Source organism: Schistocerca nitens, chromosome 2 (assembly GCF_023898315.1).
Source record: "Schistocerca nitens isolate TAMUIC-IGC-003100 chromosome 2, iqSchNite1.1, whole genome shotgun sequence".
Classification (NCBI taxonomy): domain Eukaryota; kingdom Metazoa; phylum Arthropoda; class Insecta; order Orthoptera; family Acrididae; genus Schistocerca; species Schistocerca nitens.
Window position 1 is genome coordinate 593,964,738 of NC_064615.1, and position 17,573 is coordinate 593,982,310.

General features: G+C 45.0%; 1 protein-coding gene across 1 annotated transcript in view; it reads left to right on the plus strand.

Annotated features, from left to right (window-relative positions):
* LOC126234508 (proto-oncogene tyrosine-protein kinase receptor Ret-like) overlaps positions 1–17,573 on the plus strand; it is a 141,164-nt gene that overhangs the window by 38,026 nt on the left and 85,565 nt on the right. Inside the window, exons 5-6 of the mRNA XM_049943202.1 lie at positions 10,825–10,954; positions 16,999–17,122. Coding sequence (XP_049799159.1) covers positions 10,825–10,954; positions 16,999–17,122 — 254 coding nt within the window. The remainder of the gene's footprint in view (positions 1–10,824; positions 10,955–16,998; positions 17,123–17,573) is intronic.

A 17,573-nucleotide genomic window follows, 5' to 3' on the forward strand; every position in this document is an offset into this window, starting at 1 on the left:
CTATGTACCACAACAAATTCCACATTTCTTCAACCGAAACTGGCCGAGAAAACGACGTGCTGCATTACTTATTGAAGGCCCCTCGTATTTTACGACCAAATGGTAAGTTTCCGGACACGGGTTCCTTATCAAAACCATCTACTGAATATCCTCTACAAGCCCTAGAAGCCCATATCGTAATAGAGATTCTGAAACACCATGTATCCATATAAAGTGCAAGAGTGTACGTGTGTAGGTCCCACCCCCCCCTTCCAACCTGTTTTTTCCCCCACCTATCCTCTCTCTGCCTCCCTTCTCTTCCCCCCCCCCCCCCCGAATCCTTTTGCATTCCCCTCCTCTGCCTTTCTCCACTCCCTCTCGCTTCTGCCCAGCCCCCCCCCCCCCCTCTTATGAGTCCTCGTCCTCCGTCGGCTCCTTCCCCCCTCCTCCCCCCCCACTTCGTTTTACCTCTCCTTCCCACTTTTCTTACCCATCATCTGTCCAGATTCCCCCCATCTGCCCTCAGCTGTGGTGTGTCATATTTGTGCCAACTTTTTAGTGCAGTGTTCAAGTGAGTGTTCAGTGTTGTGCGTCTTTTCCAAAGCGTTGCGAACAGATATCATGCTGTCGCTGGGTGTGAATTTTATATTTCTTGCGAACAGAAACCACACTGTCGCCATGTTTTTTAATTGCCTGTCTATTATTTTACCTGTCTGCTTCCTGTGTACTTTATTACCATCGCCAACCCTTTGTTTTATGTTTTAAGTTCCACAATTTTCCGCCATTTTACCATTTAATTCACCGATTTTATCGCCTGCTTTTATTATTTATTAGCTTCATTTTTTAAAAAAAATATTCTGTAGGCTGAAGAGCAGCGTACTAAGTTGCTGCCAGCCTGCCCGTTTGGGGTGAATCGAATCTCAATAAAGGAAAAAAAAAGTGTGTAGGTTCCATATTTCCTCCAAAACCATTTTACTGAGTTCAGCCAAACTTGTTACACACATTATTTACTATCTGGACGGAAATAAAGTGGAAGCAAGAACCAGTAACACTCTGTTGGGTTGGGGGAGTTACAACGTGGAGAGAGAAGGGGAGGAATAGACGGACAGACCAAGAGAGGGAAGCAGGATATGGGCACGGGTATTGGGTAGGAGGAGATGGACATAAAGAGGGGAGGGGGAAGAAATAGAAAAGGGAGATAACGAGATGGACATAGAGAGTAGTAGGAAGAGAAGATGGACACAGGAAAAACAGAGGAGGAGATGGACAGACTGAGGGGCCACAGCAGATGGGCAGAGTAGGGAAGCAGGATGTGTACTAATAGAACACATACCTGGGCACCGCAGGGTACTTAGCTAGAGTATGATATATACAAAGCCAGTTCAGTCACTTGGTGACGTGACCACTTTGAGTCGGCATGCGGTATAGGACTCCAGCAGGTTCTTTCATTTCTGCCGATCTTGAGCGTCCCATTGCCAGTTCAATCTTGCTATCTTTCCTAAGCTTCTGCGCCATCTGTCCACACCGTGATAATATTCAAACAGAGAAGTGGTTTTGTGAATTGTGATTACCTCCTAACATTGTGACCGACAAGCAATCACTATGATTTGGGATACAATTAAATAAAAAATATCAACAGGTAATATGAATAGTCTTTCACTGAAAAATTTTAGTGAAAAGTAAAAAATAAAATCTTGCAAACTCACGTGATTAAATGGTTTCAGATTTTTCCTTGTAAAATTGCATTTGAAGACGTACACCACCATTGACAGGTACTCCTAAATCGATAAGTCTTGGCAAAAACTTAATGAGGATCGAACTCCAAGGCAACAAAATTGCCTGTGAAGCGAGACAAGTATGAAGCTTCTGAAAATAACGGTTTTCTTATTCTATGGAGGAAACACCGATACTTTTTCTGAAACATTGGGAAGGAATTTCAGTCGACATAACAACATGGCGTACTACCGATACCACTACTGAATTTTTGCATTTGCTGTAAAAATATCGTTTGCCATTACAAGAGTGTTTAGAGTTTCATTTCCGTTTTTTTCATTAGTGTCTTAGTTTACTATTACTGATCTGTCTGTTGGGACAGAAGTTCATTCGTGCTTTCCATAGATAATGAAAACTCATATAGCATTTAGATTCTTCTTTTTTAAAACATTGCAGCTTACAGTACATATAGTATTGTCAAGCTTATTCTGAAGTATTTTTCGGTATGGATATGTTTACTGTACGGTACTTATGACGTGCCCTTCTATGGTATCATCACATCCCTAATCCCTCATAAGCCACGCCCATTTCTTGGAGGCAGGCCAATCAGAGACCTTCCAAGACAACACACATATATTTAGATCTTCCAGTCTCAGCCTAGTATTTTAGTGTCCAATCACATTTTTTTCCAATTCCATCTTAAGCCACACCAATTGGCCAAAGAGAGAACATATATGTAAAAACACCCAACCGATGCTCTCCTCCAATCAAAGCCCAGTATTTTAGCAGCCATTAAAATAAAACAACCATCCAGAGAGCTTCCTGCTTCGAGGATGATACCGTTCTCGTTAGCAATTTCACAACATCTGCGCCATCTGTTACAGCTGGAGGCGAGGAGAGCAGCGGATTAGTTTTTCACGGGCAAACACGCACAGCTTTGTCAATCTGGACTTGTCTCACTTCGAAAAACACACACACAAAACACATAACACACACACACGGCCAAACTTTCAGGAAACATTCTTCACACACAAAGAAAGAAAATATGTCATGTGGACATGTGTCCGGAAACGCTTACTTTCCATGTTAGAGCTCATTTTATTACTTCTCTTCAAATCACATTAATCATGGAATGGAAACACACAGCAACAGAACGTACCAGCGTGACTTCAAACACTTTGTTACAGGAGATGTTCAAAATGTCCTCCGTTAGCGAGGATACATGCATCCACCCTCCGTCACATGGAATCCCTGATGCGCTGATGCAGCCCTGGAGAATGGCGTATTGTATCACAGCCGTCCTCAATACGAGCACGAAGAGTCTCTACATTTGGTACCGGGGTTGCGTAGACAAGAGCTTTCAAATGCCCCCATAAATGAAAATCAAGAGGGTTGAGGTCAGGAGAGCGTGGAGGCCATGGAATTGGTCCGCCTCTACCAATCCATCGGTCACCAAATCTGTTGTTGAGAAGCGTACGAACACTTCGACTGAAATGTGCAGGAGCTCCATCGTGCAAGAACCACATGTTGTGTCGTACTTGTAAAGTCACATGTTCTAGCAGCACAGGTAGAGTATCCCGTATGAAATCATGATAACGTGCTCCGTTGAGTGTAGATGGAAGAACATGGAGCCCAATCAAGACATCACCAACAATGCCTGCCCAAACGTTCACAGAAAATCTGTGTTGATGACGTGATTGCACATTTGCGTGCGGATTCTCGTCAGCCCACACGTGTTGATTGTGAAAATTTACAATTTTATCACGTTGGAATGAAACCTCATCCGTAAAGAGAACATTTGCACTGAAATGAGGATTGACACATTGTTGGATGAACCATTCGCAGAAGTGTACCCGTGGATGCCAATCAGCTGCTGATAGTGCCTGCACACGCTGTACATGGTACGGAAACAACTGGTTCTCCCGTAGCACTCTCCATACAGTGACGGGGTCAACGTTACCTTGTACAGCAGCAACTTCTCTGAGGCTGATATTAGGGTTATCGTCAACTGCACGAAGAATTGCCTCGTCCATTGCAGTTCTCCTCGTCGTTCTAGGTCTTCCCCAGTCGCGAGTCATAGGCTGGAATGTTCCGTGCTCCCTAAGACGCCGATCAATTGCTTCGAACGTCTTCCTGTCGGGACACCTTCGTTCTGGAAATCTGTCTCGAAACAAACGTACCGCGCCACGGCTATTTCCCCGTGCTAATCCATACATCAAATGGGCATCTGCCAACTCCGCATTTGTAAACATTGCACTGACTGCAAAACCACGTTCGTGATGAACACTAACCTGTTGATGCTACGTACTGATGTGCTTGATGCTAGTACTGTAGAGCAATGAGTCGCATGTCAACACAAGCACCGAAGTCAACATTACCTTCCTTCAATTGGGCCAACTGGCGATATATATATATATATATATATATATATATATATATATATATATATATATATATATATATATATATATATATATATAGAGAGAGAGAGAGAGAGAGAGAGAGAGAGAGAGAGAGAGAGAGAGAGAAGTCCCAATCACAGCCCTTAAAACGAGCCACCATCATGGTAACGTTCGAAAGTATTCGAACTATCTGAATTGCATAGATTGGCGCCATGTTCCAAAGTGTCTGAGCGACCTGTATTATTTATTAGAAATATGTAATGATATTGACAAGACTTGTGCAGCTTACACTGTATCCAATTCTATAATATATGTGCCTCATCAAAAATCTGTAAACTGACACATAACCTTTGTCATTGCTATTTCCTTGGGTAAAATACGTAATTATATTGGCAGTCCTGGTGTAGCCTGAGTATTTCGACATCTATAAAATATCTGTGTTATTTATCAAAAATATGTGAGCTTCATCAGTAACACACAATGTTTACGTCAATATTATTTCCACTTTAAAATATGGGAAGATATTGGCAATACTTTTGTAGCTTGCAGTTTCTCGACGTCTAAAATGTCTGTGTCATTTATTAAAAAATACTAAAGCATACACCACACACACACACACACACACACACACACACACACACACACACACTATGTAAGCTTCATCAGTAACACACAATGTTTATGTCAATTTCTAAACAAAACTACATAAAGATGTTGACAGTACTAGTGAATCTTAAACTATTACATCTTAAATGTGTTTCAGAATTTAGGAGAAAGATGATAATGCATCAGGAAAAATGTAATTAAGGTTATTGATTGCCTAATACGCCTTTTTATTACTTTCTATCCAGGAACTATCTGTGGTTATGTTTCGTTAGTGTACAAAAACGAAATTTCGAGGAGGGTTGCGACATTTACTGATCGGAATTATAAGTTTATCGGCTATATCTCCATAACTAGCTACTAAATGTCCGCCTCCATAGCTGAGTGGTCATTCTGCCTTAGGCGGACACGTGATTTGTCTTCGGCAGCCAGGCGCAGCTAGCCGTTGTTTGCGTTTACTGCGGCCGTAACCGCGTGCCGCCGGAGTACAACTACCGTAAAACGATTCTGCGATTCACATTTTGCGCCGATTTCTCCCGCCCCCAGGCGCTCGATGTCGAATGATTCCAGCGCTACGAAGCGAAGATACTGCCGAACGATATCATAGTAATCCACATGTCCTTAGTCAGTAGAACCGTCTATGAGAAAATAGTTGACGACGCGGCATGTGACAAAATTACACGCAAAGGCCCACCGTGGACTATGCTTCTGTCACTCTGACGGCATCGTAGGACCTGTCACCGTTGACCTTACTGGTTTCGGTGTCAAAACGAAAGTCTTCGGACTACCGTTCGAACAACCTGCGGACGTTGTGATCGAGGCCCTCCGACCCTACGATACGAGGACCCACCGTACGACGGCTTCGGATTCTCTATGCAGATGTAGATGTAGATGTAGATGTAGACGAATTTATCACCGTTTGACTTCTGTGTACAATAACCACAGTGATTGTGGATTAGCTGACGAAGACGTTATGAAACGTACAGAGGCAACGAGGCGGCGGACACCACAACAACTCACTGTCACGCCAGGTGGTAACAACTTTGGTCGAAATAATGCTTGTGAAATGCCTGTTTGTGAAATGCTTAACATAGACAAATGTAATGTAATGTGAATACATAGAAAGAAGGATCCTTTATTGTATGATTACATGATAGCGTAACAAACACTCCGCAATATCCTTTCTTTCAGGAGTGCTAGTTCTGCAAGGTTCGCAGGAGAGCTTCTGTAAGGTTTGGAAGGTAGGAGACGAGATACTGGCAGAAGTAAAGCTGTGAGACCGGGCGTGAGTCGTGCTTCGGTAGCTCAGTTGGTAGAGCGCTTGCCCGCGAAAGGCAAAGGTCCCGAGTTCGAGTCTCGGTCGGGCACACAGTTTTAATCTGCCAGGAAGTTTCATATCAGCGCACACTCCGCTGCAGAGTGAAAATCTCATTCTGGAAACATCCCCCAGGCTGTGGCTAAGCCATATCTCCGCAATATCCTTTCTTTCAGGAGTGATAGTTCTGCAAGGTTCGCAGGAGAGCTTCTGTAAAGTTTGGAAGGTAGGAGACGAGATACTGGCAGAAGTAAAGCTATGAGACCGGCCGTGAGTCGTGCTTCTGTAGCTCAGTTGGTAGAGCGCTTGCCCGCGAAAGGTAAAGGTCCCGAGTTCGAGTCTCGGTCGGGCACACAGTTTTAATCTGCCACGAAGTTTCATATCAGGGCACACTCCGCTGCAGAGTGAAAATCTCATTCTCATACAAATATGCTTACATTTGCCAGCACTCGCAAGATGTCCCTCTCTACACATTCAAGACAAAAGAGGAAGACAAGACGACTAAAAAATTAACAAAAGAGCGTATCTTGTCGTCTCTTTAGATCATTTTGTCATAAATTATTTCTTTGCATTTGAAACTTGGACAGAGAGATTATTATTTTACGGCTACACGATAAAAACATATTATTCAATTTATAAATACTGTTTTTCAAGTCCTTTCGTAATTTAGCACTGGGGACGCTAAACCCCGGACACAGTTCAAAATGGTTCAAATGGCTCTGAGCACTATGCGACTTAACTTCTGAGGTCATCAGTCGCCTAGAACTTAGAACTAATTAAACCTAACTAACCTAAGGACATCACACACATCCATGCCCGAGGCAGGATTCGAACCTGCGATCGTAGCGGTCGCGCGGTTCCAGACTGAAGCGCCTAGAACCGATCGGCCACAACGGCCGTCTTGGGCACAGTGTTTACCACACCATTGTCAGGGTCCGTGTCGAGAAGGATACACCAATTCGCGTCAGATCACTGAAGTTAAGCACTGTCGGGCTACGCTGCTTCTGCTGACAATTTTACCTTTGCCTTTACGGCTGAGAGGAGAGGAGGAATGGTGGCGCAAACTCCATGATCACCAGTCTTTGCGCCATTGTCCTGGATTAAGTTAAAAACCTCTCTGCAGTGTCTCATGAGGTGATGGCTTGCGACACTGTTGATGCTGGTCCTTCCGCCTGATGGGGACGTTAGGCTGCGTCACAGTGGCTCCGACATCGGTTGATTCCGCCGACGACCGACATCGGCCGGAGACGGCCGATCTGTTCAAATCAGTACGCTACTACGTATGCGGTCACACTATAGCCGATCCTGTCTCCCGAACGCACAGTCTTCGGATGACAATCGGTGGAATTCAAATCAGTTTGGTTTCGTCGGTCAAATCGACCGACGTTCTCGCACACGAAACATGGAGCGTGAGAAACTGATAAGTTTCGTCGAAGAAAAGAGTGAGTTTGTGGCATCCTGAGGATCAAAATATCATAATCGGGATATAGTTTTGAATCTATTGACTGAAATCGCAGGTTTATTCGAAACCTCAAATAGGCAAAATCTTTATTGGAAATTTTACGTATAAATTATAACCTCAAAAATTAGTTTGTTCCAGTGAAGAGGGTGGCTTATCTTATATGCTTATAGCTACTCTACTGGGAGTTTTTAGTGGGAGGTTGTCATTAGTTGTCTGCAAATTATTATTACTGCTTACTGCCATTTTACGCCAGTAGGGACTGATACTATTAATATGAAGTGGTTTGCAAATTTGGTGTACGGTATGTTTCCACTTTAAGGTGCATTAGGTTTCAGAGTACCTTATGCTACACTTTGTTTGTCTTTCACTTGTGTGGTAAATACAGTCACTGAAGTTTAATTGCACTGTCGACACAACTTTAAATAAATAAAGCGAAACAGAGTGTTTATAACTTGCATTTCAAGGTCACCACGAATTTTCTCGAGTATGTAACAGAACGTTTCTGCCGTCACCTCATATTTTCGTAAAACTTGTCTGATTATTCCGCTAACTGAGAACAGAATTTAGAGTACTCGCCATGGTCCCTACGAGACAGGAAAGCTTTTTTAGGTGTGGGATTATAGCCTAGAAAAATAATTTTTTCGGGTAATAAGGATAGCTTATCTTCTGCTTAAAGTTACTGTAGTGGATCCTTTTGGGTTGTGGTAGGTGGACATCAGCTGTTTACAAATTATTATTACTGCTTACTGGCGTTGTTTTTATGGAAGTGGGATGAAGTTCTGTTACGTTAAGTGGTTTGCAAACGTGTGTACGTATGTTTTTCGACTTTTCAGTGTTAAGAGTATCTGACACTAAACTTTGTCGTTCACACGTATACTGAATGACAGTCATTGAAGGTTAATTGACGAATGCCTGCACAATGTGAAATAAATTCAGCAAGACAGATTTCGAGTAAGCCCCTACTTGTAGCGGTGTGATTCTAAGTCTGTTAAGAAATCCTGTTCTCACATTAAAAATGCAGTTCTGGTTCAAGTAAAACCAGAGGTGATACTTTGATGTTTGACATCTATCGATTACATCTCTCTAATAATTAGGCTTACACCACGTTCTGAAAAGTACAGTTTCAAAATTTTTATGTGATATGTTACATGTTACTTACGATTCTCTAAATATTAGTTTAAAATCTAATACTTTCACTCTTGTACTCAAATACCTGTTCTACGAAATTTTTAATTTTTTGTAAACCGAATTTTGACGCTGTAATATTGATTTTCTTTATTACAAGCAATACTCAATCTGAAATAATACTGCCACCAGAAATATTGTTACTTCCTTTCTCAAATCCACTGGGTAAGTGTTTAGAGAGCAGTGAAGTGAATTAGAATGTGATTATCTGAATATCCAGCGGGTAGTGCATTAATTTTCACCATCTTTAGCATAAAGTGAGCTGCTGTGAAACCACAAATTTATCTTTCATTAATTAGATAATACTTACGTACAAATTTTATCCTTGCATCATATAACAGAAATATGTACTTTTACCACGTAAATTAATCATTATGTGCTCATAACCTCATTGGTAGGAACTTTACAGACCGAAGTCGCACATTCTGCCATAGTAGAATAAAAAACCACACTCTGAACAACGTGTTTTGGAGAGATATTAGTGCAGTGTATCACTGAAAGTACATACGAGGGCCGTTCAGAAAGTAACCTCCGGTTGATTTAAAAAAATACACCAAGTTAAATAAAAATATTTTAATATATACATCTTACAACTACATCTTTGCACTATTTTTCTACATAGTCTCCATAGCGATTGAGGCACTTATCGTATCTCTTCACGTACTTAATCCAGGTTTCGTCACCGGTCACGATTCTGTTTAACAATGGTTCTCCTTCGTCCTCATAACGTGACAGAAAGTCTAATGCAGAGGCCATTCTTTGAGTTTTGTGGTGGTCGGTAAGAATTTTGGGCACCCATCGTGCACAGAACTTACGGTAACCCAATCTTGCTGTCACTATCTCGTACAAGAGAGTCTTAGAAATCTGTGGAAAACCAGTAGACAACTCCGACATTGAGAAACGTCGATTTTCACGAACTTTTGCATCAACTGTCTGAACGAGTTCGTCAGTCACCAATGATGGTCTACCACTCCTCTCTTCATCATGAACGTTTTCTCGTCCACTTTTAAATAAACGTACCCATTCACGGACAACTCCTTCACTCATAACTCTTGGTCCGTACACGGCACAAAGCTCACGATGAATAGCTGCTGCAGAATATCCTTTGGCTGTAAAAAACCTTATGACAGCACGCACTTCACATTTGGCGGGGTTTTCTATTGCAGCACACATTTTAAACTGCCACAAAAACTAAACTAGCGCAGGTACGACGTTCACTCGACCACGGCTTGATGCCGACTGACCTGTTGAGTGCGTGAACGCACAGATGGCGTCGCTACTCCCCCCACAACCCGCACTGTGACCAATCGGAGGTTACTTTCTGAACCGCCCTCGTATTTACGTAATAAACGTGTATAAATATGAAATACATCAATTATGGCCTGTTATTTTCTAAGGTGGTGGTCCCTTCTGAAGCTAATCGCTGGTGAGAGAAGGGAAGTGGTGTCACTTAACTATTGTGGCGTGATGTTTTTCCCTTCATCTCGTATATTCGTAAAAGTTGACGTAATTTCAGTAACTGAGGACAGTGTACAGTACTCGCCACGTTCGTTCCGGTACAGATGCAGATCATTTACATGCATCTTACAATAGCAAAAGCCGCATTGCAGCACTCGTCTCCAAGCACAGAGGCGTCGTGGAATCCATCCCGTCCTTGGAGGTTAAAATACAGTATAACCTACTTCATACATAAAATAGATTCTATCCTAACCCATCCACCTCGATCCCGTGGAAAACTGCCAAAGGAAGTCGGACGCACAGTGACCAAGCTGTCGGCCGATGTTATCAGGTAACGTTCGGCAACGGACACTGTGAACACAGCATTAAACTTGCTACCTCATCGTTGCTGTTCTGATTATCTTATTATCTCTTATTATCTTTCAGCAAATTATTGACACCGCATTACACGCAAACGCCCATTACCATCACCTACACTTCACACTTCGCGAACTAAAGGTGCCTAAGGACAGAAAACACCTTTCCAATTCAGTTGGCTGAACCCGCCCTCTGGGGACTCCCAGACAATCATGCTAAACGATTTTACTGTAGTATCGCTTCATTTTGCCCAGCTCCTTTTTCCCCTATGAACGTGTTACATTGGTGTGCTGTTTCTGCTCGCACCCGGATGGCCTGCACGCTGTGACGGGAGCGTTGTGTGGTTGCAGAGTCCCCGGTGGCGCTGGTGTCTGCGTCCGGCAGCCGCGCCAGCTGCGGCGCCGTCTGCGTGATGGCCGTCGTGGCGGGCAGCGCCCTGCTGCTGTCCGCCGCCGTCGCCACCCTCTACTGGAGGTACAGGTCAGTGCACCATTGGATACAGAGTCCACTTCAGTTGCTATCGCACTCGGTACACACTAACATTGGAAGCAGACTGTACCTGCCTGACATCGTGCACTGTGGGTTTCCATGTTAATCTGAAGGCAGCTATTGGTGCTGGTGTACACTGCACCTCTTCAACCTTTCTGACCAGGCAGTGCCGCACCAAACGTGATTCTTTGTTGCAAACGACGAGTGTCCTCCCATTTCAATTTGAAAAGGGGATTCTTACTGAAGAGAATGAGGTTTGTTGATTCTGTCCATAAACGACGCGGACAAGACAGTTGGGCTTTTCTGAGATAGATATAAAGGGTTCCTGCTCTAAATGCCCTCGCCAAGTCGCCTTAGAGAGAATCTTCTGATTTTTAAATGTTTGTCAGCATGAAAGTTTATCAGCTGAGTTAGCCAACTTTGAAGTCAGCTCTCTCGAATGATAGTGAGAGACAGAGCACAAGCGCATTGCGCTTTTGCAAATATTAAATCGAGTGAGTGACGATTTTGTATATATGCAGGTAGCATTTTCTACATGACTGGCCTGTTACTGAGGCAACCAGATGTAAAATGTGTAGTTAGACCACCATACACTGTCCGATCAAAAGCATCTGGACACCTATTAGTGAACATTAATATGGGGCATGTCCGCCATTCACCTTTATGATGGCTTGAACTTCCAGGAGAGGTGAACGATCCGGTTGTAGTTCCCGCTGGAGGCTGGGCTGCGGAGTAGCTGCTTGACGTGCCTGTTCGCGGGGCTGCAAGGTCTTCGGATCGAGGCCCCTCTGGCGTGTTTTTTTTGTACGTGATGCAGCCTCTGTAGCTAGTTGTGCCGCTGGGCGCCGCAGTTGCAGCACTTGGTGGCAGTTTTCTCTGACTGTGGGCATACCCGACTGTCGTGGCCGTCGCTACATTTCACACACTTCGGTGACTTGGCGGAGTGCCTGCACTGAGCGAGGTGGCATAGTGGTTAGCACACTGGACTCGCACTCTGCAGGACGACGGTTCAAACCCGCGTCCGGCCATCCTGATTTAGGTTTTCCGTGATTTCCCTCAATCGCTTCAGGCAAATTCCGGGATGGTCCCTTTGAAAAGGCACGGCCAACTTCCTTCCCTAATCCGATGGGACCAATGACCTCGCTGTTTGGCCGCCTCTCCCGATCAACCAACCAACCAACGGAGTGCCGGGCAACATGGTAGGTTCCTCTGGCACCTGAAACTCTACGATGGTCCTATGCATGCTGTAACTCCTTCAAGCCGAAAATGAATGCACAGAGTCACGTCACGTCGAAGATTTTCCTGTTGGTCTTCAATGTAAGGGAGTCCTTTGATAGTCAACTGATGTGGCGAAGCCCATGCCTTCAAGTGCTTCCTTCACGTAGACACGAGCCATTGCTATTGTAACGTCCCTTATAACTTCTTTAATGATCTTCGGTTTCGTGGTGGGAAGTGACGATGCTATTCATTTCCGCCATGATCATCAGTGTTACATAATCGACGGTAACAGTACAGAACAGCTTCAACCTTTCACCCCCAGCTTGTTTGGCAGAGGTTGTTGAAGATTCTGTTTTAGCCAATCGTACAAGGTCTTTCAGTTTTCCGCATATAGGAGAACAATAGACGGTATCTTCTGGTGGCGCTGCTGTTGTTGCTGTGGCAACTGCTGTTGTGTTTGTTGTCGTGAATACTGCTGCTGCTGTAGCACTGCTACGTTGCTAACTGGACCAGAGTCACCATCTTGCAATGTGACGAACGTATTTTTTGTCGCTATCGACGGTGTTTGCAAACTACTTCTCGGTTTTGCCTGCTTCATCCGTGGCAGTTTTGTAAATCCTCCGTCGCTTTCTGCTGCAGTGTGAAGTGCCTTGCTGACGGTAAATGTGTCACTCCATTTGCATCTGGAGGTCGTGGCAGAGACCTCTAATTCCATGGGTTCTTCGACTGAGTCCGTGCTGCAGTCGTTCTCCGAATCCGAGTTCGCGCGCCAGACATCTTTTTTTATGTTCCTTCTGACTTTGTCAAATCCGTCTCCAGGATAGCGGCCGATCACTCGTCTCCGGTGTGGTCGAGACAGCTGCCTCAGCTGTGCACGTAAACAACACGTTCGTCGCTGTGTCATTGCATGTTCAACTTACTGAGCTCTGCTGGCAACACGATTTTTTTCCTTAGTGTTATTTCAATTCCTCACAACGGGGGCGGGCTGACAGCATATAAAAACCGCTCTTCAACCAAAGGTTGCATAAACTGTGTTTAAAGATCTTTGAGGTATATAAAAGGTGACGACAAATAATGTTTTTGTAAAAAATACTTAGGTGGGCGATACTGACGATTTTTACATGAAAACGAGTGACAATAAACAAGTATTTTGTAAATACACATAGATCGAAAGTATTGATGGTTTTTAAAACTCGTTTGATTATTTTACATTCCAGTTAAAATATTACCATTGATGAATGTGAATGATGCAATGGTATAATGGTGAAGCTGGGCGTCACATGAAAAAATTTTCATGATGAAGGTGCAAAGGTGAGTATGACTATGGGGCCGTGTAGAACTGCAGGTAGCGACTAGAAGTAAGCAAGGTGCATGAAGGGAGCGGAGAAAATGAGAGGATGGTGTGAGGTAAAGCGTCGTGATTAGAGCTGTAAAGAGCGGTATATTTCGGGATTGATTTCATCGTTGAGGAGTGGGAGTTGGTTAAAATTCCGGAGAGAGAGGATGGCAGAGGCATGGAGGTCCATGGAAGGTGGATGTAGTGGCGCTGCAGGGTACCTGGATTGGTTATTAGTGGCCGGGAAATTGTGTGCTGGAACTGGGTTTTGTGATCAGTGTATCGGGTCCGAATGTGCTCTAGGAAGAGAAGAACGTGTGGGAAGGTGGATGAGTTGGAACAGGATGGGAGTTAGGCGGATGCTGAAGACGAGGTGGAGTGCATGTCTTTCCAGGTTTTCAAGGGACTTTTAGAATTTAGGCGAGGCAGAGATCGAGGCTACTTTGTCGTATGTTATAATGGGGCGGATGAGGGACTTTTAGGTGAGGGTAATGGCAGATGGATGTACACTCATGCTCATAAATTAAAGATAATGCTGATACATGGTGAAACAACGCTCTGGTGGGGTTTAAAGCACCTCGGGGTACGACCATGCGGTGCATTTGACCTGCGGTCGTCGCACGGTGGCGCTGGCAGCAGTCCACATATGCAGAGGTGTGTTGGTGCGTCTCAGAGTACGGTGCAGCGAGTAAGTGTGCAGACGTTTTCAGGCTTGCTAATGGGGACTGTCTGTTAAAAATGGCTCAAAGAACACATATAGATGACGTTATGAGGGGTAGAATACTAGAGCGACTGGAGGCTGGTCAAACACAGCAGGTAGTAGCACGGGCCCTCAGTGTGCCACAAATTGTAATCTCAAGGTTATGCCAACGATTCCAGCAGACAGGGAACGTGTCCAGGCGCTAAAGTACGGAACGTCCACAGTGTACAACATCATGAGAAGACCGATATCTCACCATCAGTGCCTGCAGGCGGCCACAGAGTACTGCAGGCAGCCTTGCTCGGGATCTTGCCGCAGCCACTGGAACAGTTGTCTCCAAACACACAGTCTACAGACGACTGAACAGACATGGTTTATTCGCCCGGAGACCTGCAAGGTGAATTCCACTGACCCCTGGTGTCAAGAACACAGTATATGGTCATTGGAACAGTGGTCCCAGAATATGTTCACGGACGAGTCAAGGTATAGTCTGAACATTCTCGCCGGGTTTTCATCTGACGTGAACCAGGAACCAGGAACCTCTTAATGTCCTTGAAAGGGACCTGTATGGAGGTCGTAGTTTGATGGTGTGAAGAGGGGTTATGATTGGTGCGCGTGCATCCCTGCATGTCTTTGACGGAGGAATTGTAACAGGTCAGGTGTATCGGGACGTCATTTTGCACCAGTATGTCCGGCTTTTCATGGATGCAGTGGGTCCCACCTTCCTCCTGATGGATGATAATGCACGGCCCCACTGAGCTGCCATCGTGGAGGAGTACCTTGAAGCAGAAGATATCAGGCGAATGGAGTGGCCTGCCTGTTCTGCAGAGCTAAACCCCATCGATCACGTCTGGGATGCTCTCGGTCAACATATCGCTGCACGTCTTCAAACGCCTACGACACTTCAGGAGCTCCGACATGCACTGGTGGAAGAATGGGAGGCTATACCCCAGCAGCTGCTCGACCACCTGATCCAGAATATGCCAACCAGTTGTGCGGCCTGTGTACGTGTGAATGGTGAAAATATCCCATACTGACGTCGGGGCGTTTTGTAGCACAAGTGTGGGACGGTTTTCTCAACTTATCACCAACACCATGGACTTACAGATCTGTGTCGTATGTGTTCCCTATGTGCCTATGCCGTTAGCGCCAGTTTTGTGTAGTGCCACGTTGTGTGGCACCACATTCTGCAATTATCCTTAATTTATGAGCATGACTGTAGATCCCAGCTGCGGCCTGCTAGTAGTTTTAGTAGTTTTATTCGGTTTCGGGCTTTGTGTTGGATGGTAAGGAGACGTGCGTTCCACGTTATTATTCTGTCGATAGCTAGTACTAATAATTTACTGTCGTAGAGGGATGGGTTGGTTGTGGTTGGAGAGATGGAAATGTGGACGATAGAAAACCCGAGTGGTTCGACCAAAGATGTTGGCTTGGGTTTTCTGTGGAGTTAGTTAGAAGTTTCCATGTATTACACCACTCGACTAGAAGATTCATGTGGCGTCGGAGGGAGGCATGGGAGAGTTAAAGGATGTTATGAGTGATTTGGTAGGCGGTGTGGTCAGCATATTGCAGGAGGTATGTTAGGGATGGCGATTCAGGAATGTCTGCATTGTACAGCATGGAAAGAGGAGGGTGAAAGCACAGAGCTCTGAGGCACACCTGCAGTGGGGTTGACGGGGGAGCAGGCATGCTTGATTGTGACGTAAGTAGGATGCTGTTGAAGCAAGGATGCTACAAGGCATATATAGCTAACTGGGATCACAGCGCAATATTCCCCACCTCCTTCACCTCCTTTCGTACCAGTGGAATAGTCTATCGAGAATTTGGCGATCAATTCCTCATTTCGTAGGAGTGGTTCAAAATGGTTCAAATGGCTCTGAGCACTATGGGACTCAACTGATGTGGTCATCAGTCCCCTAGAACTTAGAACTACTTAAACCTAACTAACCTAAGGACATCACACACACCCATGCCCGAGGCAGGATTCGAACCTGCGACCGTAGCAGCAGCGCGGCTCCGGACTGGAGCGCCTAGAACCGCACGGCCACCGCGGCCGGCTCGTAGGAGTGCCTGGAACTTTCGATTGGGTGGTGTACAGGATAAGAGCTCCATTAGGGAATACAAGGAATGTTCTCTGTTTGTGTAAAGCGTATGCTCACCGTATCCCCTGCAGTTGTCGCATGTTATATATCAGTCAGACCATCAGGCCCGTGGAAGACAGGCGTGTAGAGCAGAAGCGACACACACGCTTACAAAAGCGGCGCAATTCACCCATTGCAGAAAATTAGCTCGGTACCTGTCATTTGATGGAATGTAACAACAAAGTGATTCTGACGTGCACTACCAGTTACTAGGATAATGTTTTGAGAAATTTTTACTTATATTCTGCTAGGAGTCCTGCTCTCGCCCTGGTCAAACAACAGAGGGGCAGAATTAGCGGTATTTATTAATATATTGTTAATTATTTCACTATCGATAACGTCTGATGTTGGTCATCTTTTGTTGCGTGGTTGTGCTAGTTGTTTATTGTGTACATTGGTGTTTTTGTATACGCCGCCTTTTGATTCCTGATTGCAGTTGCCCTGCCCACTGAGACTTTTAAGTTGCCATGCACAGCGGTCTCTTTTCATTTTGTGCCTCGAAAATGAAGTTATGTTCACCTGTCGAAATATCGGCGTTTGGCGAGGACAATGCTACGTTGCTACACTCCTGTGAGTTGTTTGAGGAACTTCCAACACTAGCTACGAGATGAGCGCAGCGACGCGACGGCGTGTGTTGCAGGAGGTGCGGCCGGCTGCAGCGCGAGCGCAAGCTGGCGGCGGCTGGCGGAACCACGGCCTCCGACTACGTGCAGAGCGCCGCGCAGCACGACGCGCGCCTCCTGGCGCACGAGGCCCGCCCGCCGGTGAGTGAGAGACACTTTCCTGTCACTACCACATCTTCGGCACAATATCCGTGTTCGGGACGTCACTAACTGGAGTAACGGCTTCCGTACACTCTGGCTCGGTTCAAAGATCACAGCCCTAGAGATATTTTGTGTAAATGCTTTCTGAGATATCGCCGTCATTTAGTTGCACTACAGTTAACACCAAAGTCATGGCACAGCTTTTATTGACTTTGGTACACCTTACGCGTTTCGGCGTTAGGCTGTTTTCAAAGGTTCTATTATAAAGTGGATGTACAAGGTGATTGAACTGCCACTACTGATAGGTTTTATGCAACCCGCAACGCATACAAAAACCATGCATGAGATTTTCATACTTTTTCGCTCGCTACTCCCAAACTTTAGTCCCACAATAAAAAAAATGGACAGGACCTATTTGTGGAAAATGTAATAAAGTTAAGTTTTGTCTTGG